The following is a 24,997-nucleotide window of genomic DNA, read 5'->3' as shown; positions in this document are numbered from 1 at the left end:
AGCTTGACTAAATGTAGTAATTTCGCCTTACGCGACTTGTTTTCACTTTTGGCAGTCTTCACTGTAAATTTGCCGCCTAAAACGGACTCGTTTCTGTCCACAGCCAAAGCTTTTATCACACACAAATTGCTATATATGACAGCTAAGACCGTATTTGTTACATTTTAGCAGTGTTGACCCCAAGTTTCTACTGCAAACAAAAAATAATAGCAAAATCTCAACGTATGTGCGAGTCCCCTAATATGGACCACCTCCAACAAATCGAAGAAAATAAAAGCTAAAGGCTATTTTCATTATTTCATTAAGAAGGTTGCTGGAAATAACCTATAACTAGCCCTCGAGATTTAAAAAAAAATATAACAAAAAAGTCTTCTTTTCGTGGAAGTTGATAATTTCACTTATTTTCACTCTGTTTTTGATAAGCTTCTTTTGTTTCCTGGTGTGCTTCAAATAATGCTCTCATTCACCCAAAACAGATAATCTAAAGCATATTTTAATTAGTCTGACTTGTTCACTAAGTTGTATCATGTTATTTTGAAGTATAGGGGGCTTTTTACAGTGATTCGTGAAGGCCGCTTGGCTAAAGTTTCAATCAATTTGATCAAAAAATGAGTCAAAACTTGACTAAATGTAAAAAGGACTGATATAACCTGGATAATGTTTTTCTTGATTTGCCGCAATTCTGCTCATGATTATCATAGGTAAAGCAAATGGCATGATAGGAGTAAATACAAATTTCTTTCTTTCTTTATTTGGTGTTTAACGTCGTTTTCAACCACGAAGGTTAAATCGCGACGGGGAAAGGGGGGAGATGGGATAGAGCCACCTGTCAATTGTTTCTTGTTCACAAAAGCACTAATCAAAAATTTGTTCCAGGGGCTTGCAACGTAGTACAATGTATTACCTTATACTGGGAGAATGCAAGTTTCCAGTACAAAGGACTTAACATTTCTTACATACTGCTTGACTAAAATCTTTACAAAATTGACTATATTCTATACAAGAAACACTTAACAAGGGTAAAAAGAGAAACAGAATCCGTTAGTCGCCTCTTACGACATGCTGGGGAGCATCGGGTAAATTCTTCCCCCTAACCCGCGGGGGGTGTAAATACAAATGTACATGTCACTTATTTCAGTCTAAGTTGCAGTGCTGCAAACCAAGCAAAACTGCATAAATCAATCTTTGTTCTTATCAAAACACCCAGAAAGATCCGTCACCGAACACATTACTGAAAAGTGTACGAACGGAAACAATTTGATGAAAGTGGTACGAACGGACACATTTTTCCGTCAAAATCAGTACGAACGGACACAAAACTGTTTTTTGCAAATTCAATTCATCTCATGGTTCACATAGGTCCAATATCACACGCATTCGTACTTTGTGTTATTTGAAGACCATTGGAACACACAGAACTTGTAGTGGGGGCCTGTTTCACTCTGATCTAACGAATGTGTACGAACGGACACGCTTTTCGTACGAAGGAAACATGCACTTTTGTACGAACGGAAACATGGTGTATGAACGGAATCTGCATGTTTTCAAAAGACAAGCGATTGTACAAAAGCCATGGGTTTCTATAAACTCCTGTTCAAGCGACATGTCGTAACAGGCAATGGTTTTGGTGATCATGTGCAAATCGGGGGTCAGATTCGATAACAGAGCGAGAAAAACAAGAAAATGTTAGAAAATCAGGCAATTCTGCCACGTTCGGCCCGCGTGTGTTATTATGAGGATTACTAGCACCTTGGGGGCGGGGATGTAGCTCAGTCGGTAGCGCGCTGGATTTGTATCCAGTTGGCCGCTGTCAGCGTGAGTTCGTCCCCAGAGATTTATTTCTCAGGGTCAACTTTGTGTGCAGACTCTCCTCGGTGTCCGAACACCCCAGTGTGAACACGCAAGCACAAGACCAAGTGCGCACGAAAAAGATCCTGTAATCCATGTCAGAGTTCGGTGGGTTATAGAAACACGAAAATACCCAGCATGCTTCCTCCGAAAACGGCGTATGGCTGCCTAAATGGCGGGGTAAAAAACGGTCATACACGTAAAATTCCACTCGTGCAAAAAACACGAGTGTACGTGGGAGTTTCAGCCCACGAACGCAGAAGAAGAAGAAGACTAGCACCTTGGTACTTATCGTACACATAGCCCAACCAATTAGCTACCTTATTCTTGCAATATCACAAAAAAGCGCTGCCCACACGACTTACCGCCACGTTTTTTTCCCCAAGCAAGTGACAAAAATGAGGCTGTATGAACGGAAACATCCTGCGGATGAACGGAAACATCCGGTGTATGAACGGAATCAGTTGACACACCGTGACGTTTGTCTCGGTGACTTTGGCATTCCTTCTATGGACTAAGACTTAGTAGTTATAGTATCTCCCGTATTTAAAGAATTTCTTGAATTGAGTCCGAAGTTGACTTCTCGCGAAGTCTTATTACCATTGCCGTAGCTTCCTGGAGCGAGTTTCGTGAAGTAGACTTCGCGAAGTCCACTTCGCTCAGTTAATAGCTGGCTTAACGGAGCATGAGCCGATCACAGGAAGTGAATAACAGTCACGAAAACAACGCGAAGTCTTTTTTTTACCGGGAGACTCAGTGTTAAAGCTCCGTGCGGCCAGCTTCGCGAAGTATACTTCACCTTGTCGACTTTGTCCAGTTTGAGGCTTTACCTACAGGTGGAATGCCCGTAACGAAGGAACAGGCACAAGCGGCAGGGATGATCTCGCAATACGTGATCATCACATATTCCATCATTGAGGCTGGCTTCATCACGCAGAAAATTGTCACCGAGAAGAACAAGCAGCAATACCATGACGGGGACATGGGCAAACCCTTCAGGAGCTACCGGGTCAAGATCTTCAACGACCGCGGGCAGGAGATAGACGAAAAGCATGTGAGAGTTAGTGGACGATGTTCGGAAATAACTCTGTCAAGTATGTATGGGTTGTGGGAGAGTTGCTTTCCCTTGTTCGGAAATAACTCTGTCAAGTATGCATGTGTTGTGGATGAGTTGATTTACCTTGTTTCGACAGAAAATCAAGGAAAAAACAAGGGTAATCAACTATTCCACAGCCAACACAAATCCGAGAAGATTATTTCCGAAATTAGTCTATAAACAAGTCGCGTAAGGCGAAAATACAATATTTAGTCAAGTAGCTGTCGAACTCACAGAATGAAACTGAACGCAATGCCATTTTTCAGCAAGACCGTATACTCGTAGCATCGTCAGTCCACCGCTCATGGCAAAGGCAGTGAAATTGACAAGAAGAGCGGGGTAGTAGTTGCGCTAAGAAGGATAGCACGCTTTTCTGTACCTCTCTTTGTTTTAACTTTCTGAGCGTGTTTTTAATCCAAACATATCATATCTATATGTTTTTGGAATCAGGAACCGACAAGGAATAAGATGAAAGTGTTTTTAAATTGATTTGGACAATTTAATTTTGATAATAATTTTTATATATTTAATTTTCAGAGCTTCTTTTTAATCCAAATATAACATATTTATATGCTTTTGGAATCAGCAAATGATGGAGAATAAGATAAACGTAAATTTGGATCGTTTTATAAATTTTTATTTTTTTTTACAATTTTCAGATTTTTAATGACCAAAGTCATTAATTAATTTTTAAGCCACCAAGCTGAAATGCAATACCGAAGTCCGGGCTTCGTCGAACATTACTTGACCAAAATTTCAACCAATTTGGTTGAAAAATGAGGGCGTGACAGTGCCGCTTCAACTTTCACGAAAAGCCGGATATGACGTCATCAAAGACATTTATCAAAAAAATGAAAAAAACGTTCGGGGATTTCATACCCAGGAACTCTCATGTCAAATTTCATAAAGATCGGTCCAGTAGTTTGGTCTGAATCGCTCTACACACACACACAGACACACACACACACACACACACACACGCACGCACATACACCACGACCCTCGTTTCGATTCCCCCTCGATGTTAAAATATTTAGTCAAAACTTGACTAAATATAAACAAGTCGCGTAAGGCGAAAATACAATATTTAGTCAAGTAGCTGTCGAACTCACAGAATGAAACTGAACGCAATGCCATTTTTCAGCAAGACCGTATACTCGTAGCATCGTCAGTCCACCTTCTCATGGCAAAGGCAGTGAAATTGACAAGAAGAGCGGGGTATACCCCGTAGTAGTTGCACTAAGAAGGATAGCACGCTTTTCTGTACCTCTCTTTGTTTTAACTTTCTGAGCGTGTTTTTAATCCAAACATATCATATCTATATGTTTTTGGAATCAGGAACCGACAAGGAATACGATGAAAGTGTTTTTAAATTGATTTCGACAATTTAATTTTGATAATAATTTTTATATATTTAATTTTCAGAGCTTGTTTTTAATCCGAATATAACATATTTATATGTTTTTGGAATCAGCAAATGATGGAGAATAAGATAAACGTAAATTTGGATCGTTTTATAAATTTTTAATTTTTTTTACAATTTTCAGATTTTTAATGACCAAAGTCATTAATTAATTTTTAAGCCACCAAACTGAAATGCAATACCGAAGTCCGGGCTTTGTCGAAGATTACTTGACCAAAATTTCAACCAATTTGGTTGAAAAATGAGGGCGTGACAGTGCCGCCTTAACTTTCACGAAAAGCCGGATATGACGTCATCAAAGACATTTATCAAAAAAATGAAAAAAACGTATGGGGATTTCATACCCAGGAACTCTCATGTCAAATTTCATAAAGATCGGTCCAGTAGTTTAGTCTGAATCGCTCTACACACACACACACACACAGACAGACACACACACACACACACACACACACACACGCACATACACCACGACCCTCGTTTCGATTCCCCCTCGATGTTAAAATATTTAGTCAAAACTTGACTAAATATAAACAAGTCGCGTAAGGCGAAAATACAATATTTAGTCAAGTAGCTGTCGAACTCACAGAATGAAACTGAACGCAATGCCATTTTTCAGCAAGACCGTATACACCGCTCATGGCAAAGGCAGTGAAATTGACAAGAAGAGCGGGGTAGTAGTTGCGCTAAGAAGGATAGCACGCTTTTCTGTACCTCTCTTTGTTTTAACTTTCTGAGCGTGTTTTGAATCCAAACATATCATATCTATATGTTTTTGGAATCAGGAACCGACAAGGAATAAGATGAAAGTGTTTTTAAATTGATTTCGACAATTTAATTTTGATAATAATTTTTATATATTTAATTTTCAGAGCTTGTTTTTAATCCGAATATAACATATTTATATGTTTTTGGAATCAGCAAATGATGGAGAATACAATAAACGTAAATTTGGATCGTTTTATAAATTTGTATTTTTTTTTTACAATTTTCAGATTTTTAATGACCAAAGTCATTAATTAAATTTTAAGCCACCAAGCTGAAATGCAATACCGAAGTCCGGGCTTCGTCGAAGATTACTTGACCAAAATTTGAACCAATTTGGTTGAAAAATGAGGGCGTGACAGTGCCGCCTCAACTTTCACGAAAGGCCGGATATGACGTCATCAAAGACATTTATCAAAAAAATGAAAAAAACGTTCGGGGATTTCATACCCAGGAACTCTCATGTCAAATTTCATAAAGATCGGTCCAGTAGTTTAGTCTGAATCGCTCTACACACACACACACACACAGACAGACAGACACACACACACACACACACACGCACATACACCACGACCCTCGTTTCGATTCCCCCTCGATGTTAAAATATTTAGTCAAAACTTGACTAAATATAAAAAGAGCCTTTTCTTGTGTACAGGATTGTGCAAGTCAACACAGATCTGATGGCTCGTGTTGTGTGTGTGTGTGCAGGGCCGGACTACCGGGGGGGTTATGGGGTTGCGCAACCCCCCCCCCCTAGCCTAAACATGTACCTCACTTATTTAAAACATTTTTTATTATTGTTTATTTTATGCCGTTTCATGCAAGGAGCGACCATTTTCCTATCTCAGAATATGACCTACCCATCAGCTTCAGGGGGCTTCGCCCCCTGACCCCCACAAGGGGCTCTGCCCCTTGACCCCGCCAGGGGGAACATCCCCCTGGACCACCACTGGCAACCACCACCACCACCCCCTTTAGCCTAGTCCGGCCCTGGTGTGTGTGTGTGTGTGTATGTGTGCGTGCGTGCGTGCGTGCGTGCGTGCGAGCGAGCGTGTATGCGTATTTGCGTGCGTGCGTGTATGTGTGTATGTCTGTCTGTCTGTCTGATGATTTTTACCCCTACCAACCCCTCCTCCCCTTGGCCTTTAACAAAAAAAATCTCGTCTTATAGTTAACTTATTTTTTCACCGGCAATCACAGCCAGGCGTTGTAGGAGAGGTACTGGTGAAAGGTTCGCAGCTGTTTAACGGGTATCTAGACAACTGCATGGTCGACATGTCCATGAAACAGCAATGCTTCGGGGATGACGGCTGGTACAGAACCACTGATGTCGGATTTTACAACCGCAAGGGCAACCTCCACATCGTCTGTCGCAAGTCAGTACAATGGGCGTGCATTTAAATTAACGGCACCCTTCTTCCCATGTAAACAGTTCCATTTATACCGTCTCAGATCTGGACTGGGTTGTTTTTTTGTGTGTTTTTTTTTCCCTACATAGGATGATATCAACCATCCATCAACTTGGTCACATGCCGAAAATCAACACCCTGACTGAGAATGAGAATTTTTGTTATAAAATAATTGTTCAAGCCCATCCACCCCCCCCCCCCCCCCCCCCCACCAAAAAAAAAAAAAATCCTACTGTGCACAGAAGGCTGTTCATTTTTGTTTTGTGACCAAGTGGAGGGCAGATCGGTAGTGATTTATAAGACTGTTTACACAAGAACGAAGGTGTTAGAGCACAACTACAGGTCTTGCTACAAAGTGATTTCCGCTTTCTATGAACGTTCACGACGTGATCTATGAAAATTAAGGTACGCAAGTTTTATCAGAATGCGATTCAACAATGTCCTCGCATAAACTGTTGCACATAGGCTACACCTTCTGCGATTTTCTAAGAACTATCTTTTTAATCAATGAAGTTGCCTCCCTTCCGCGAATGAAAAGCACTGGGCACTGAAAAATGAGTCGCGGTTGTTCCCCTTGTTCCCCTCATTTCAGGTTCAGTACTATTTGGTGCGGGTTTTTTTCTCTGTTTTACTTCCTGTTTCGGCGGGAGGGAGGGGGGGGGGGGGGCGCGGTGGGGGCACTTCGGTTTAAGGACATGTATTTGTTGGTGAATCGCTTTCTGTTAAAGAAAAGAAAACAATTGCCAACACATCATGACAGAGGAATAGAGAATTTAACACTTGAACAGCCCTTGCATCCAATACTGTGTTGGAGCTATTGAGCTATACAGTGGAACCCTCATTTTAAGACCCCCAAAATGGAAGACTCTCTCCCTTTTACCACCCACTTTTCTCAGACTTTCATAACCTTTGTAAAGAACCACCCCCGCCCCCCCCCCCCCCCCCCCCCCCCCCTCCACCCATTTTAAGACTCCCTCCTTTTTAAAACCCGATTTTCTTAGTTTGTTCGAGGTATTCAAAGAGAGGTTTCACTGTATGTTTAACCCAAGCTTATGGGCAGGTGCAACGCCATCATTCGCGGGGTCCACATCATCTACCCGGAGTGGCTGGAGCAGCGGATCGAGAAGTGCCCGGGGGTGAACGAGTGCGTCATCGTGCCCGTGCCCGACCCCAAGATGTACCAAGAGATGTGTTGCTGCATCGTGCGCGATGAGACTCGCACTCTCAACGTGGACCGTCTCGCCAGTTACTGCAAGAGCCTCTTCAGCGGCGATGCTGGTCCCGAGGAAATACAAGTCCCACCGAAGCACGTATAGTTGAAAGCACAGACCTTCCCTTGAAAGTAGTTTGGCTCACCGGCTGGGTCCGATTTGGCCAGGGTTTTAAATGAGATACGTACCATTCCCTCCACTTGGTCACACACCAAAATGAACACACTATATACGTATATCTGCTTGCATTGTTTATTTGGAATTTTTGTGTGGAATTAATTTCTTACGAAACCTACGAACTTAATTTATCCCCCCAAAAAGTACCACTGTGCACATATATTACCCAGGCTGTTCATTTTTGTACGTGACCCAGTGGAGGGGTGTTTTTATCCCATTGAAAAGCCTGGCCAGATCTCAGACGGTGTGCCAAACGGGAAGAAGAGTGCCTTTAATCAGTTACAGTCATGGTCAAATTCAGCAGTGTTAGACACACGTAAACGGAAAGACACAACACTTTAAATTGATTTTTTTCTCGTTTTCGGATGTTGTTTTTGTTTTTACATTTAGTCAAGTTTTGACTAAATGTTTTAACATAGAGGGGGAATCGAGACGAGGGTGATGGTGTATGTGTGTGTGTGTCTGTCTGTCTGTGCGTGTGTGTGTGTAGAGCGATTCAGACCAAACTACTGGACCGATCTTTATGAAATTTGACATGAGAGTTCCTGGGAATGATATCCCCGGACGTTTTTTTTCTTTTTTTCGATAAATACTTTTGATGACGTCATATCCGGCTTTTTGTAAAAGTTGAGGCGGCACTGTCACACCCTCATTTTTCAATTAAATTGATTGAAATTTTGGCAAAGCAATCTTCGACGAAGGCCGGGGTTTGGTATTGCATTTCAGCTTGGTGGCTTAAAAATTAATGAGTGAGTTTGGTCATTAAAAATCGGAAACTTGTATTTAAAATTATTTTTGTATTAAACGATCCAAAAACAATTTCATATTATTCCTTGTCGGTTCCTGATTCCAAAAACATATAGATATGATATGTTTGGATTAAAAACACGCTCAGAAAGTTAAAACGAAGAGAGACACAGAAAAGCGTGCTAAGCTGCACAGCGAAACCACTACCGCGCTAAACAGGCTCGTCAGTTTCACTCCGTTTTGCACAAGCGGCGGACTACGGTCATTGTAAAAAAAATGCAGTGCGTTCAGTTTCATTCTGTGAGTTCCACAGCTTGACTAAATGTAGTAATTTCGCCTTACGCGACTTGTTGTTTCTTGTTTTGGCAGGCGCAGTGGCCTAGTGGATAGGACACCGGTCTTCAAAGCGGACGATCGTGGGTTCGAATCCCGGTCGCTCCTTGTGGGTTAAGGGTGGAGATTTTTCCGATTACCTATAGGTCAACTTATGTGCAGACCTGCTAGTGCCTTATCCCCCTTCGTTGGTACACGCAAGCACAAGACCAAGTAAACCATGTCTAGAGTTTGGCGGGTAAAAGAAACACGAAAATACCAAACATGGATCCCCCGAAAGCGGCGCATATGGCTGCCTAAAGCGCGGGGTAAAAAATGTCATTCAATTAAAATCCCACTCGTGCCAAAAACACGAGTGTGCGTGGGAGTTTCAGCCCTTGGACGCAGAAGAAGAAGATTCAGGAAACGATCACGCATACATCAAATCTGTTATCAAAAGTTCAGTTGTTATGAGAATTTTCTAGAATTTTAATGAAATGCAATCCTACAATCCGCATTTGGTCAAAGAGTGTTTCACCAACATATTAATCAATGTGATACCGGCACGGTTGGCCTAGTGGTAAGGCGTCCGCCCCGTGATCGGGAGGTCGTGGGTTCGAACCCCGGCCGGGTCATACCTAAGACTTTAAAATTGGCAATCTAGTGGCTGCTCCGCCTGGCGTCTGGCATTATGGGGTTAGTGCTAGGACTGGTTGGTCCGGTGTCAGAATAATGTGACTGGGTGAGACATGAAGCCTGTGCTGCGACTTCTGTCTTGTGTGTGGCGCACGTTATATGTCAAAGCAGCACCGCCCTGATATGGCCCTTCGTGGTCGGCTGGGCGTTAAGCAAACAAACACAAAAACAACAAGTCGCGTAAGGCGAAAATACAACATTTAGTCAAGTAGCTGTCGAACTCACAGAATGAAACTGAACGCAATGCCATTTTTCAGCAAGACCCGTATACTCGTAGCATCGTCAGTCCATCGCTCATGGCAAAGGCAGTGAAATTGACAAGAAGAGCGGGGTAGTAGTTGCGCTAAGAAGGATAGCACGCTTTTCTGTACCTCTCTTTGTTTTAACTTTCTGAGCGTGTTTTTAATCCAAACATATCATATCTATATGTTTTTGGAATCAGGAACCGACAAGGAATAAGATGAAAGTGTTTTTAAATTGATTTCGACAATTTAATTTTGATAATAATTTTTATATATTTAATTTTCAGAGCTTCTTTTTAATCCAAATATAACATATTTATATGTTTTTGGAATCAGAAAATGATGGAGAATAAGATGAACGTAAATTTGGATCGTTTTATAAATTTTTATTTTTTTTACAATTTTCAGATTTTTAATGACCAGCCACCAAGCTGTAATGCAATACCGAAGTCCGGGCTTCGTCGAAGATTACTTGACCAAAATTTCAACCAATTTGGTTGAAAAATGAGAGCGTGACAGTGCCGCCTCAACTTTCACGAAAAGCCGGATATGACGTCATAAAAGACATTTATCAAAAAAATGAAAAAAACGTCTGGGGATTTCATACCCAGGAACTCTCATGTCAAATTTCATAAAGATCGGTCCAGTAGTTTAGTCTGAATCGCTCTACACACACACACACACACACACACACACACACACACACACACGCACAGACACACACACATACACCACGACCCTCGTCTCGATTCCCCCCTCGATGTTAAAACATTTAGTCATAATTTGACTAAATGTAAAAATCAATGTGATTTAAAAATGAGATCGCCCCAGTGCCCCTCAACTTTTTTTGAAAACCGGATATAACGTCACCAAAGACATTTATTTAAAAAATACAGTTTTCTAGGAATCGGTGCTCTACACACACACACACGCACGCACGCACGCACGCACGCACGCACACCACCACCACCAACAACAACAACAACAAAAACAACAACAACAACAACAACTACAACTACAACTACAACAACCTCTACGGGTTTCCTTGAAGCTAGATCTTTCAAACCTCGTACTGAGAATCTGGTGACACTTGTCTCATTTCTTTTTTTCTTGCAGATACTTCTTATTCTTCCAGGCATTCCCGAGACAAGAAACGGGAACCAACCCTGACAGAAGGCGAATCTTCGCGAATGCGCTGACCAGACTACCATTGGGAGGAACAAGCGTGTGAAAGATACAACTATATAGGCATGTAACAGGAACGTGCGGCAATGAATTACAATGGTTGTTTCATGATGGTGTCCTCTTTGCGCCCTTATGTGTGTGTGTGTGTGTGTGTGTGTGTGTGTGTGTGTGTGTGTGTGTGTGTGTGTGTGTGTGTGTGTGTGTGTGTGTGTGTGTGTGTGTGTTTGCAACAAAATCTGACTAGACGCTGGACGTATTTACAACATTTAAATACTGTCACGTTACCGACCATGGTTGCAAGTGGTGAATAGCACGCAAAAGATCAATACATCTTGAAAAAAACAATTGAACAAACACGCATACATAGACACACACATTGACACATACACACACACACGCACACAAGCGCGCGCGTGCGTGAACGTTGGTTTTCCTACACTCAAGTATTATCCTTGGCGGATGATGACTTTATTCAGTTATTCTGCAGAAAAACAGAAATGCTGGAGAAAACCCGTTCTTTTCTGCAGCATTTCTGCATAATGTCATCTTTAGCGAGAGCAACATTTTTTTCTGCAGTAAAACAGTTTTACTGCAGTAATATTGAAATCAAGAATGCTGCAGTAAAACGGAGATGTTGTTTTACTGGAGAAAAACAGTTTACACTTTTTCTTCAGCATTTTGGCATTATTCAGTTATTCTGCAGAAAAACAGAAATGCTGGAGAAAAACTGTCTTTTCTGCAGTATTTCTGCATAATGTCATCTTTCGCCGAAGCAACGGGTTTTTCTGGAGCAAAACATTTTACTGCAGTAAAATTGAAATCAAGAATGCTGCAGTAAAACGGTTCTGTTGTTTTACTGCAGAAAACCTGTTTACACTTTTTCTGCAGCATTTTGCACTGGCTCTTGGCGGATTATGACATTATTCAGTTATTCTGGAGAAAAACCGAAATGCTGGAGAAAAACTGTCTTCTGCAGCATTTCTGCATAATGTCATCTTTCGCGAGAGCAACGCTTTTTTTCTGCAGTAAAACAGTTTTACCGCAGTAAAATTGAAATCAAGAATGCTGCAGTAAAACGGAGATGTTGTTTTACTGGAGAAAAACAGTTTACACTTTTTCTTCAGCATTTTGGCATTATTCAGTTATTCTGCAGAAAAACAGAAATGCTGGAGAAAAACTGTCTTTTCTGCAGTATTTCTGCATAATGTCATCTTTCGCCGAAGCAACGGGTTTTTCTGGAGCAAAACATTTTACTGCAGTAAAATTGAAATCAAGAATGCTGCAGTAAAACGGTGCTGTTGTTTTACTGCAGAAAACCTGTTTACACTTTTTCTGCAGCATTTTGCACTGGCTCTTGGCGGATTATGACATTATTCAGTTATTCTGGAGAAAAACCGAAATGCTGGAGAAAAACTGTCTTCTGCAGCATTTCTGCATAATGTCATCTTTCGCGAGAGCAACGCTTTTTTTCTGCAGTAAAACAGTTTTACCGCAGTAAAATTGAAATCAAGAATGCTGCAGTAAAACGGTGATGTTGTTTTACTGCAGAATAGTCTGTCACAGTTTTTCTGGAGAAAAACGAACGACCTTGTAAAGTAGCGTTTGTATTCGTCGCCCCCTGGGATAGTATAATAGTTTGTAACTATTGGTAATTCTGGATGAGTCCATCTCTCGACAGAGGGGGGCCCGCGTGCTCCAACATTATAATGAGCCAGTACAAAATTCTGCAGAAAAAGTGTACACAGGTTTTCTGCAGTAAAACAACAGCACCGTTTTACTGCAGCATTCTTGATTTCAATTTTACTGCAGTAAAATGTTTTGCTCCAGAAAAACCAGTTGCTTCGGCGAAAGATGACATTATGCAGAAATGCTGCAGAAAAGACAGTTTTCTTCAGCATTTCTGTTTTTTCTGCAAAATAACTGAATAATGCCAAAATGTTGAAGAAAAAGTGTAAATAGTTTTTCTGCAGTAAAACAACATCATCGTTTTACTGCAGCATTCTTGATTTCAATTTTACTGCAGAAAAAAATGTTGCTCTCGCGAAAGATGACATTATGCAGAAATGCTGCAGAAAAGACAGTTTTTTTCCAGCATTTTGGTTTTTCTGCAGAATAACTGAATAATGTCATAATCTGCCAAGGATAATAGTATCAAGTCAGGATCACAGGTGGTCAGGATAGACAACACAATGTCATGACAATTGTTCTTGGTCTTTGTCAACCAAGAATGAAGCTTGCTCTAACCATAGACCCAAATGGTCTACATGCTCTAACAAAGTGGTGGGGAAAAATACGTGTGAATAATGACGTCATACAGATATCTACGCACAAGCATGCCTGTCTAAGGTAAGTGACAAATTCAATGTTTCTACTGCAGGAAATAGCAGAAAGTTCAAGTTATGTGTCCGAAATTGACTGTCAACAACCTGCCTTGTAATTATGTAGGTTGAATGGTGAAATGTGTATCTCACACAGAAAGCAAGTGAAGTCAACAAACCCTTGGGGCCTATCAAACTAATGTTGTACACTAATCTACAGCAAACACTGTACATTGTAGTTTCTTTTTCTACAGTCACTGGTCGGGAGCACAGGAGCTCGGGAGGCCCACAGTGAAAATCCAAAATGGCGGCCACAGCCGTGAATTTCTTTTACTTTTCTCTGAAGATTTAAAAGGCTTAATAAATATTTCGAAAACGTCAAACAATTTGCAAGGGTTTCTCCAGTTGTTGTTATTTTGAATGATTGTTGGTATGTGAACGTCCTGTTTTTGTTTCATGAGTAAAACAAGTCCCAAACTTGCCCTAAAACGCTATCTTCCGCTTCGGACTTAGCCGGAGACGCGGTGTACAGGGAAAAAGCTATTTGACGTCGCGGCAAGCGGAACACTCAAAATCGTCACCCAAGTTCCAAGAGTGCGCGAAGGAAAACTATTTCAAGTACAATACTGAAATTTAGTGTGGCATAAGATAAACCCTTTGTTATGATGTATGTGGAAGAGCGACTTATCAAAATTATATTAACGTCTTGAAAAAGGGTCAGTTCTGAACACAGTGCTTTATTTTTGACACAGATGTATCGGGAAATCGCTCTTTTCTGTCAATAATTTGAAAAGGCCAATCTATCAGTAGAATATCTTTTCTCATCAATGTGTGCATTACTTTGACCGGGCCAATCGATTGAAGTGAAGTGATTTTTCAACTGTTGTACTTCCGAAGGCCGAATTGCGTAAGTTCTGAGATCTCCCAAGGAAAACGTATTAGACGCAGTTTAATGAAATTTTGTGTACCATCAGATCAATCATTTGTTAGTATGTATTCCACAGAGCGACTTATGATTATTATGAAAATGTTGTGAATATGATTGATTCTGAACCAAGTGTTTTCATTTTGACACAGGCATTTTTGCAAATCGCTCTTTACTCTCAGTAATCTCAAAAGGCTAATCTACAAGAAGAACATCTTTTCACATCGATACGGGTTATACTTTTACCGGGCCGATCGATTGAAGTGAAGCGATTTTCCAACGGTTGCGCCGCCGAAGGCTGAATCAAGTCATAATAGAGAGTGAAAACGCTATTTGACGTCGCGGCAAGCTGAAACACTAGAAATTATCGCCCAAGTTCCAAAGATTCACAAAGGAAAGGTATTCTTATAAGATGGATGAAATTTCACGTGTCATACGATCACCTTTCTGTTATTATACATTCAAAAGAGCAACTTACAAAAGCTTTTATTACGTCGTTGACAGGGTTGATTCTGAACACAGTGTTTGTATTTTCACACAGGCATTTTTGGAAAACGCTCTTCTCTCTGAGCAATCTGAAAAGGCTTAATCTACAAGAAGAATATCTTTTCTCATCAATACGGGCTATACTTTGACCGGGCCAATCGATAGAAGTGAAGCGATTTTCCAACGGTTGCGCCGCGCGCCGAAGGCTGAATCAAGTCATAATAGAGAGAAAAAAAGGCTATTTGACGTCGCGGCAAGTTGAAACACTAATTATCGCCCAAGTTCCAAAGATTCACAAAGGAAAGGTATTCTTATCAGATGGATGCAATTTCGCGTGTCAAACAATCAACCTTTTGTCATTAGTCATTACATATTCAAATGAGCAACTTACAAAAGCTATCAATACGTCTTTGAGGGTGTTGATTCTGAACACAATGTTTCCTTTTTAACACAGGCGTTTTGGGAAATAGTTATTTCTTGTCAGTGATCTCAAGAGATAAATCTATTAGTGGAACATCTTTTCGCATTATTTAGTGTGTGCATTGTTTTGACCTTGCCAGGCGATTGAAGTGAAGCGATTTTCCATCTTTTGTGCCGCTGGTGCCGCTAAAAGCTGAATTAGTTCGTTACGAAGTGTAAAGTAAAAAGCCCGTCGCGGTGAGCCGAATTTCTAAATTATTACCCATTTTCAAAGAGCTCACAGAGAAGATATATTAAAACAGAAAAATCAAATGTGTAGCAAAAGGTCAATCCGTTTTTTCATGATGTAATCGAGAGAGCCATTAATTAAAATCATAGCAACTTCTTGAAGAAAATTGCTTCCGAAGGCAGTGTAATTATTCCAACCTAGGAACATCATCCGTTATAGTGAACAGATCTAACAAGAAAGGCAAACGCTTATACGACTCTAATGCTAATGACCGGATCATAACCCTGTTTTGACCTTGAAACTTGACGACGCTCAACCACATTTTAGTTTTCTCAGGAGATCTATTGTTTTAAATCTAAATAGAGTGGTTATTTGAGACCGTGTATACTCAACAGTGGAAAGGGCGTTTGTTTACATGCGCTTTACGGCACAGAATGTGCGTGCTTTAGCTAGATTACTGTTTTTACTTTAATCTGCTTTGGCGAATGTGTACTATCAGGACTAAACTGTAAATTAATGTTGGACTGCTGACACAGGATAGTAGAAGATGAAAACCGCTTGCATATTAAAGCCCCAATCCGTCTCAAATGGTTTACAGAACGATTTAAATCTTCTCATGAAAAAAGCAGTTCTAACCTTATCGAACACGTTCACTTGCAATAACATTTAATAGCATTCAATGACACAGTTCGTTTGAATGGCTGATTTAGCTCGCGTAAACCACACACCTGTTTTCGTGGTTTATCTAACCCCTGAGCCATCGTGAACCCGTGTGATCCATTTAACTTTCCTTTTTTTTCTCACAATTTAGTGGTCAGTTTGTGATTTCAATGCGACTGGCTGTATCTGCAATAGCACGTTATTGTCTACCTCTGAATCTAAATCGCAACAAACGGCTGCAAGTCACACGAACTGAGCGGTGGCAGTTGACCGTTCAAAGAAACAGGCGACATGCAGATCATTCGTCTGCTACGAGAACCACGTTTTTTCGGGACACACTTCCGGGCTATCTTTTTACATTTAGTCAAGTTTTGACTAAATGTTTTAATATAGAGGGGGAATCGAGACGAAGGTCGTGGTGTATGTGTGTGTGTGTGTGTGTGTGTGTGTGTGTGTGTGTGTGTGTGTGTGTGTAGAGCGATTCAGACCAAACTACTGGACCGATCTTTATGAAATTTTACATGAGAGTTCCTGGGAATGATATCTCCGGACTTTTTTTTCTTTTTTTCGATAAATACCTTTGATGACGTCATATCCGGCTTTTTGTCAAAGTTGAGGCGGCACTGTCACGCCCTCATTTTTCAATTAAATTGATTGAAATTTTGGCCAAGCAATCTTCGACGAAGGCCGGACTTCGGTATTGCATTTCAGCTTGGTGGCTTAAAAAAGTTTTTTTAATAAAACGATCGAAATTTACGTTCATCTTATTTTTCATCATTTTCTGATTCCAAAAACATATAAATATGTTATCTTTGGATTAAAAACAAGCTCTGAAAATTAAAAATATAAAAATTATGATCAAAATTAAATTTTCAAAATCAATTTAAAAACACTTTCATCTTATTCCTTGTCGGTTCCTGATTCCAAAAACATAATATAGATATGATATGTTTGGATTAAAAACACGCTCAAAAAGTTAAAACGAAGAGAGGTACAGAAAAGCGTGCTATCCTTCTCAGCGCAACTACTACCCCGCTCTTCTTGTCAATTTCACTGCCTTTGCCACGAGCGGTGGACTGACGATGCTACGAGTATATGGTCTTGCTGAAAAATTGCATTGCGTTCAGTTTCATTCTGTGAGTTCGACAGCTTGACTAAATGTTGTATTTTCGCCTTACTCGACTTGTTTTAAACTTTCAAAACTTAGTTGTACTAATCTTGTCTTGATGAAAAAAGAATTATTTTATGATTTAAGAATGTTTGTGTAACAAGCTGTCAATTTATTATTTAGATTTTAAAAGTTAAAGTCTAGCGCCAGATTGCGCCGTCCGATTGTCTGATCAGACAATCCGGCTGGCCACACAAAAATGAATTATTTGAAAATTGCTCGCTCTTTACATAGGGCACCTAGGATGTTCTCAAGCGGTGAGTGTTTAAACGAAAGGGTGTTTGTACTGTGTGTAAAAGCCTGACAGTGACAGTGTCTGTGGTGGTTTACGGGAGGCTGACTGTGCCTTTAATGTTTATATATTATTTAGCAAAGTTACGGAACACTTTCTAGCAATTCATTGCAGGTGTTTCTTAATGACAGTACAATGGATTTTTGGTTAAACTCGAAATTTGTAGAGTGTACACACCGCTTAGACATATTTGATTGAAACACTTGGGACTGAGACTTTTCAAATAGAAATCCAAAACAAATAGACTGCCAACGTTCCAAAATTCAAAATAGAAAATCAAGCAACGTACGTTATAGGAACGTTTAACTGCGACCAAAAAAAAATGTTACAGTCACTGATCTTCAATCCAGCGGTATTTTAAGTGGACAGACAGTCGAACACATAATACAAAAAAACAACTTATCTGACAAATTTTCCAGAAGTTTGTTTCGAAGACACAAGCGAGAAGTGAAGAACCTAGACATTCATGCAACAAATACCTGTCTGTCTGTCTGTCTGTCTGTCTGTCTGTCTGTCTGTTTGTGTCACGTCTGTGTGTGTGCAAAGGTTCGAGGGATATTTCGCAATAAACATGAGACAGAACTTTTCCAATCGCAAGTTCAGCAGAAGTATAAGAAGTCGGAAACAAGAGTAACACTTACTTTGATATGTCCGATGACTTGCTTGCTAGTTTTCTTTGCTTGCTAGTTGCTGTTGTTTCTCCAATACCCGTAGAATCTCCCTTTGAAAGGATGGGGGGGGGGGGGGGGTAATAATACATGGGTTCTTAAAAGGGGGAGTTCCTTTGTACAGCATGTGTGGATCGGACTGACTGCAATTATGTATGCCGTTCACGGATGTTTTTAAAGTCTGATGGTTATTGGGCGAGGTCGACTTCACGCAGTCTACTTGACGAAGCCCGCTACACTAAGCTTTGGCGTTGAATTTTCTGTAAGAGACTTCGCGAAGTCAACTTCGGGTTCAATTAAGGACAGCCTAAACTGTATGTCTTAGCCGCCTCTTCCTCAACCACAATTGCCACCACCACCTACATCACCCCCACCACCACCACCACAACAACAGCAACAACAACAACAACAGCAATCATGTCGACGGAAGGCACTGTGGCGGGCCAGCTACTGAAGTGGTCCAAGGATGACTCTGACAGGCTCGCATACATCTTTCGTGGCACCCAACCAGGCAATAATGTAAGGCTCATTTTTTTTCTTCATGGACATTTTATCCGTTTACTTCACTCTTCAGTGATACCACGCCTCTCCAAACAGTAATATTCACGATATTGTGTAAATAATCACAAATCCACCCAGCGTGTTTAACACACGCAACAAACACGCTTCCCGATTGGCAATACAAAAATAATAATTCGCTTTGGAAGCAAAATCTGAAGTGATTGTACCAAACAGCGATTTACCATAGATATTCAAACCCCTCTTGAACTGAAGGTAACCTAAAAACAGGCTACGACTTTCAACCAAACGCTGCAGTTTACAATTCTCAGCGAATGCGGAAAAGTTCTCTTCTCTTAAAAAAATAAAGAAATGATTCTCTTTTTATCTGAACCATCAATCTCAGCAAACAGCAGGTATAGTGCCCACCCACTGCGATGTGCTACCTATGGCCTGTTCCCCTTTTCAGACACTCGCCTGCGAATAGACGATATTCGGAAATAACTCTGTCAAGTTTGTATGGGTTGTGGAGAGTTGATTTTTCTTGGAAACACTGATGCAAACTACACGTGACATTGTAAGCCAATCATCAGCGAGCGGCGTGCCTCCGCACGTGGTGGGCGATCTGTGCCAGTGAAACCATGCAAACAACTGACATTCCAGTGAGGATTAGCTCCGATCGGTGCTTTGTGTTCTGCCAGTGCAAAATGAACAAATTGATCAAAACCTTTTTTTTTATTGTTTTGTGTGCAGATAATGGTCTCATAACATACCTAAGATGCATGTGTGTCTGTGTTTTTGTCTAAAGTGTCATATTTATGTGTCAATAAAGACAATATTTGAATAGTTTATCTTCAACGTCGTTTTTCTCATGTCGGCCATTTTTTGCGGCAGTTGCATCTGTGGTGTTGCGATTTCTCTGGCTGTAATTTAGCTAGAGCAATAATGTTTTTTGCAGTTTGTGCAGAATATCACATTCTGGGGGATTACGAAAGGATTTTGTTGCCATTTCAAACAACATTTTTGCAAGGGTTACCCTAAAGTTTGACGGTTGTAACAAAGAAATGTCCCTAACTCCAAATATAAATATAATAATCAAAATCTGCTTCGTAATCCCCTAGAGCATACCCAGAAAGATAAAATATAACAAAAATTAGAAGTGTGACAATCATATCTGCTGAAATATTATTTTCCCCCTGTACTCCAGTTTAGTCTGAGGGCCCCAAAGGGGGGTATCATCACGATCACGGGAAGGGAAATTTTAGCTTTCACGATCACAGTTACCTTGATTTTTGTTTTCACGATCACGAACACCAGTGGCAAATCACGGTCACGGTAAAAGTTGCAGGTACAGAAACCACGTGTCAAAGTAAACACAACCACACAGTTAATCGCTCCTCTGGATCTATTGTTTATTCAACACAAAGTGACAACTGTTGCACTTTTTTATTAATTTTTTTGAATTCTCTTTCATTCACACATGTATAGAAATACATATCATGATTTGTAATCAGTAACAAGAATGTTGTTTTCATTGTTTTTTCTCTCGCTCTCTCTCTCTCTCTCTCTCTCTCTCTCATACGGACACTCACAGGAATATACACTCCAGGGGCGGAGCAGTTAAACCAGAGATGGGGGGGGGGGGGGGGTGTTACAACCTGGTGTCCAGGGGTAGACCTTGTGGGGTACATGGGCAAGGCCCCGTTGGGGGGTCTTTTAGCCCCCCAGAAGCTGAAGAGTTTTAGCTATTTTATGAACAATTTATGGCTTATCCTTGATTTTAAACGGCATGATCAACTGGTGTCAGCAGCCACTCATTATTTCTTTTAAAGTTAGTATTAATTTGTTTATTTTTTTACAGCCGTGGGGGGGGGGGGGGGGGTCCGGAACCCCTGTAATCCCCCCCCCCCTAATCCGCCCCTGCACTCATACACATTCAACTCCCACACCCTCACTCACACACATGAATATATACTTGCACAATTTCATATTTCCAGAGCTAAATCTTTTAAACCCATTTTCTCAAAAGCTATTGGGTGGATTGAAATTAAAGTACATGTATGTGTGATGGTAGAGTCTATGATAACAAAATCCCCAACGAACATGACTTTGATCGACTTTGACATGATGAGGATCAAGTGACCCAAACTGGCACGTCTCCACGCCATAGTTCCTGAATTTAACCCATTGTTGATAAGTTTACAGGCGCTAAAATAAATCCAAGCTTAATGCAAAGAAGCGACAATTAGAATCTATGCCAAGCGTGTCCACGTTCCTGGGATGAAAAACAGATTTCTAGTTTCGGTTTTGGCTACACGCAGACTCGATCAGACTCGAGGCAGTCGAGGTCACACTGGGCGAGTGACAGCCGGACGTGGCAATGTCGACAATGTCAATGATCTCAATCAAACTCAAAGATCTTGAACAAATTTCAAGATCTTCGCCTACATTCAGAACAGTCATAAAGCAACATAGACAGGGCCGGACTAGGGGGGGGGGGGTTACAGGGGTTGCGCAACCCCCCCCCCCCCCCTGGCTTAAGCATGTACCTCCCAACGCTTTTTTTGTGGGGGAGGGAGGGAGGGGAGGGGGGGGGTGGGGTTGCATCCGGATCATCATAAAATCCGAGGAGAAATCGCACCTCTCACCCCCTTTCGAAAGACATTTTTCTTCAACGATTTTTGTGATGAAAAGTATGAGTCCTTACAATCTCAATTCTTCTTCATTGCCTATACAGCTTGCTGTCGAATTTACCTTATTCGTTCAAGGGGAGGCTTCCTTTCCCTCCAGAAACATCAAAAAACGTTCAGCTTCAAGGGGGCTTTGCACTCTTGCAACCCCCCCATCTGTAACCCCCCCCCCCCCTCCTAGTACTTACCTAGTCCGGCCCTGAATAGATCAACATACCTTGACATTTCGTCTTCGGAAAGACGGACCCGTAGCCTGACCTTTCCATCAAGGAAGGCATTCTCGCCGCCTGCTTTGGTCTGGCTTGAATCCACAAAATATAACAGAAGTTCGATGACAGTACCGCTGCACGCCATTTTTGATCTTCGAATTCCAATTTGACTGAATGCACTCAAAACTTTAGCACGAAGCCCTTCCATTGGATGAAGTCTGGCAGACTTTTGCAATTCGCCTTCTGATTGGATCTCTTTTTTGGTGTGATTGGTTCTCTTAAAGGGAAGAAATCGCTGTCAAAATCATATTTCTGAATGTGTTGTTGCTTCCCTTCAATCGGGATTGGCACCTTGACGAAGAGAGGATCATAGAGTGATACAGCTGTGAAAAATGTACGTTGAAAATAAAATGCTTTGCAATAATGCCCATCACGATCACGAAAACAAATGACGATCACGATCACGAGACTTGATTTTTTTGTCATCACGGATCACGGGCAAAGTCCCATCACGATCACAGAAATGGAAATTTCGGCAATCACGGTCACAGAAAGGTAAAAAAACGCCAATCACGATCACGATTTTAAACCCTTTGGGGCCCTCTAGTCTGTTTTTGACTGTTTTTGTCGCGTAAAACAAAAACCAGCAACCCAAAATACAACAAGTCGCGTAAGGCGAAAATACAACATTTAGTCAAGTAGCTGTCGAACTCACAGAATGAAACTGAACGCAATGCAACGCAGCAAGACCGTATACTCGTAGCATCGTCAGTCCACCGCGCACGGGCCACGACAAAGGCAGTGAAATTGACAAGAAGAGCGGGGTAGTACTTGCGCTGAGAAGGATAGCACGCTTTTCTGTACCTCTCTTCGTTTTAACTTTCTGAGCGTGTTTTTAATCCAAACATATCATATCTATATGTTTTTGGAATCAGGAACCGACAAGGAATAAGATGAAGGTGTTTTTAAATTGATTTGGACAATTTAATTTTGATAATAATTTTTATATTTTTAATTTTCAGAGCTTGTTTTTAATCAAAATATAACATATTTATATATTTTTGGAATCAGAAAATGATAAAGAATAAGATGTACGTAAATTTGGATCGTTTTATAAAAAAAAAAATTTTTTTTTTTTTACAATTTTCAGATTTTTAATGACCAAACTCACTCATTAGTTTTTAAGCCACCAAGCTGAAATGCAATACCAAACCCCGGCCTTTGTCGAAGATTACTTGACCAAAATTTCAACCAATTTGGTTGAAAAATGAGAGCGTGACAGTGCCGCCTCAACTTTCACGAAAAGCCGGATATGACGTCATCAAAGACATTTATCAAAAAAATGAAAAAAAAACGTATGGGGATTTCATACCCAGGAACTCTCATGTCAAATTTCATAAAGATCGGTCCAGTAGTTTAGTCTGAATCGCTCTACACACACACACAGACAGACAGACAGACAGACACACACACACACACACACACACACACACACACACACACACACACACACACACACACACACACACACACACACACACACACACATACACCACGACCCTCGTCTCGATTCCCCCCTCTACGTTAAAATATTTAGTCAAAACTTGACTAAATATAAAAAGTGACTATCATTTATCATTGTTTATTCATTACTTTCATAAAATAACATTCAAACAAAATAAAACATTCAAATTAAAACCGGCACGGTTGGCCTAGTGGTAAGGCGTCCGCCCCGTGATCGGGAGGTCGTGGGTTCGAACCCCGGCCGGGTCATACCTAAGACTTTAAAATTGGCAATCTAGTGGCTGCTCCGCCTGGCGTCTGGCATTATGGGGTTAGTGCTAGGACTGGTTGGTCCGGTGTCAGAATAATGTGACTGGGTGAGACATGAAGCCTGTGCTGCGACTTCTGTCTTGTGTGTGGCGCACGTTATATGTCAAAGCAGCACCGCCCTGATATGGCCCTTCGTGGTCGGCTGGACGTTAAGCAAACAAACAAACAAACAAAAAATTCAAATTAAAAAAAAAACATAGTGCACTGGCCCACCTGCCCTTAATGTAACGCCCTTTTTTGTTCAAAAGTACGCACATCGGAGCTGACTCAGTGCACACTGATCACCGATCAAGTTTGAAGAAACGCCGATTGCTAGTGATTGAGCCACAATATCATGTGTACTTTTCCTCATTGTTTTCCAAAGAAAAGCAATTCAGTCTTCGAGAACCCATGACAACCCGACAGAGTTATTTCCGGAACTCGTCTATTCCCGTGTAATAGCTCAGAACATAATCCAGATTGAACATATGCTAAAAATATGGCTTCTGTCTGTGCAGTGTTGGAATTTTGGGCTGAAATAATTTCCCGGCTGGACCGTTTTCACCAAATAAATTAAGTCGAAATGTCGAACTCTGAGTAGGAAACATCCAGGGTGTAGATTTTGGGTGTGTGTTGAAGAATGCTCTGATGCTATTTATAATCCTGATTTGCGGTTGATAGATAGATAGATAAATGTTGTTTTACGCCCTCACGGTGAAACCATTAGGCGCATGTTCCCAGGTGTTACCCCGACTTTAGATGAAATACACGGTTAACGTTGTATGCGTGTTTAGGTGTAACCAGCCACCTGCACTTATGGTAGAATGACAGGGCTCTCACAATGAACGGCGCTCACAAGTTGAGTGTGTTGAAAAGCTACTGCACTGACGAAATAATTCACTGTTGCAACATGGCTCATTGACGAAAACTGATTAATTTCCTAGACCAGTCCTAAACTTTGTTTTGAGAGATTGAGTTCAACGGAGGAGAAAACAAGTCGCGTAAGGCGAAAATACAATATTTAGTCAAGTAGCTGTCGAACTCACAGAATGAAACTGAACGCAATGCCATTTTTCAGCAAGACCGTATACTCGTAGCATCGTCAGTCCACCGCTCATGGCAAAGGCAGTGAAATTGACAAGAAGAGCGGGGTAGTAGTTGCGCTAAGAAGGATAGCACGCTTTTCTGTACCTCTCTTTGTTTTAACTTTCTGAGCGTGTTTTCAATCCAAACATATCATATCTATATGTTTTTGGAATCAGGAACCGACAAGGAATAAGATGAAAGTGTTTTTAAATTGATTTGGACAATTTAATTTTGATAATAATTTTTATATATTTAATTTTCAGAGCTTGTTTTAATCCGAATATAACATATTTATATGTTTTTGGAATCAGCAAATGATGGAGAATAAGATAAACGTAAATTTGGATCGTTTTATAAATTTTTAATTTTTTTTACAATTTTCAGATTTTTAATGACCAAAGTCATTAATTAATTTTTAAGCC

The 24,997-nt window shown here is 40.8% G+C and overlaps 2 protein-coding genes across 2 annotated transcripts in view; both read left to right on the top strand.

The window, feature by feature from the left end:
• The window catches only part of LOC138951812 (long-chain-fatty-acid--CoA ligase FadD13-like), a 66,937-nt gene extending 55,715 nt beyond the window's left edge, over nt 1-11,222 (top strand). The window contains exons 7-10 of the mRNA XM_070323363.1: nt 2,685-2,902; nt 6,336-6,511; nt 7,605-7,850; nt 11,046-11,222. Coding sequence (XP_070179464.1) covers nt 2,685-2,902; nt 6,336-6,511; nt 7,605-7,850; nt 11,046-11,160 — 755 coding nt within the window. The 3' untranslated portion in view covers nt 11,161-11,222. The remainder of the gene's footprint in view (nt 1-2,684; nt 2,903-6,335; nt 6,512-7,604; nt 7,851-11,045) is intronic.
• Nucleotides 11,223-18,407: 7,185 nt separating this feature from the next.
• The window catches only part of LOC138951815 (3-[(3aS,4S,7aS)-7a-methyl-1,5-dioxo-octahydro-1H-inden-4-yl]propanoyl:CoA ligase-like), a 24,499-nt gene continuing 17,909 nt past the window's right edge, over nt 18,408-24,997 (top strand). The window contains exon 1 of the mRNA XM_070323367.1: nt 18,408-18,799. Coding sequence (XP_070179468.1) covers nt 18,698-18,799 — 102 coding nt within the window. The 5' untranslated portion in view covers nt 18,408-18,697. The remainder of the gene's footprint in view (nt 18,800-24,997) is intronic.

Source organism: Littorina saxatilis, linkage group LG17, assembly GCF_037325665.1.
Source record: "Littorina saxatilis isolate snail1 linkage group LG17, US_GU_Lsax_2.0, whole genome shotgun sequence".
Lineage (NCBI taxonomy): Eukaryota > Metazoa > Mollusca > Gastropoda > Littorinimorpha > Littorinidae > Littorina > Littorina saxatilis.
This window is presented reverse-complemented; position numbering and strand designations above follow the sequence as displayed.